This window comes from Eurypyga helias, unplaced genomic scaffold (genome assembly GCF_000690775.1).
Source record: "Eurypyga helias isolate BGI_N326 unplaced genomic scaffold, ASM69077v1 scaffold20051, whole genome shotgun sequence".
NCBI classification, from domain to species: Eukaryota; Metazoa; Chordata; class Aves; order Eurypygiformes; family Eurypygidae; genus Eurypyga; species Eurypyga helias.
Genome location: NW_010229157.1, coordinates 2,892 through 3,601, shown reverse-complemented (window position 1 = coordinate 3,601; position 710 = coordinate 2,892). Strand labels below are relative to the sequence as shown.

The window sequence follows — 710 nt, the reverse complement described above, 5'->3', positions numbered from 1 at the left end:
AAACCCCGCCGTGTCCGTTGCGGGCAGGGGTGACGTTGCCTGAGCCCTGCACAGGGGCCGCAGGCCTTGCGGCGCGGAACCGCCCCGTGCCACGCTTGAGGAGCTCGAAGGAGGAAACGTCCCTACGAGAAGCAAACGAGGGGATGTGGCTTCTAATTGCAGGTCCCCGTGGCGTTCAACGACGCTTCGTTCAGCTTCTCTGAGGAGGAGTGGAAGAGCTTGAACGAGTGGCAGAAGGAGCTTTACCGGCACATCATGAAAGGCAACTACGAGGCCGTCGTCTCGATGGGTAAAGACGGGCCGGGGTTTGCCCTGAGCCTTCCGGTGCACCAGGTTTTCCCGAGGCCTGGTGGACGGAAGCGCCGCTGCGCCTGGCAGGAGCGGGGAGGGTGGACGGTGTGCCGCTTTGGGAACGCGTTCTGCCGACCCGACAGCAGCCCTGGCGATGGGGTCGGGCCTCCTTTGGGCGGTGGACGGACGTCAGAGACGTCGTGACCGCGTCTCCCTGATGGTCCGTGTGGTCGGTAGGAGCCGGGCGATCACCTGGGTCGTGAGGAGGAGGGGAAACGAGAGGACCCTCAGTGGGGAAGAGGGGAGGCTCTTTGTCACGCAAAGCTCCCCAGATCCACTGTGCTGGGTGCGTCAGCCCGCTCGCCGCGTAGGGCAGCAAGGGGTGCCCTGCCTCCGAGGTTCCTTCCAGCCCTCTGCGG

At 65.4% G+C, this 710-nt stretch overlaps 1 protein-coding gene across 1 annotated transcript; it reads left to right on the top strand.

Annotated features, from left to right (window-relative positions):
* Nucleotides 1–162: 162 nt before the first annotated feature.
* On the top strand, nt 163–495 carry LOC104516093 (zinc finger protein 282-like; the record flags this gene model as incomplete). Its single annotated transcript, XM_010160304.1, has 1 exon — nt 163–495. A coding segment is annotated over one exon (333 nt), but the record flags the coding sequence as incomplete, so codon positions are not given.
* Between the last annotated feature and the right edge of the window lie 215 nt (nt 496–710).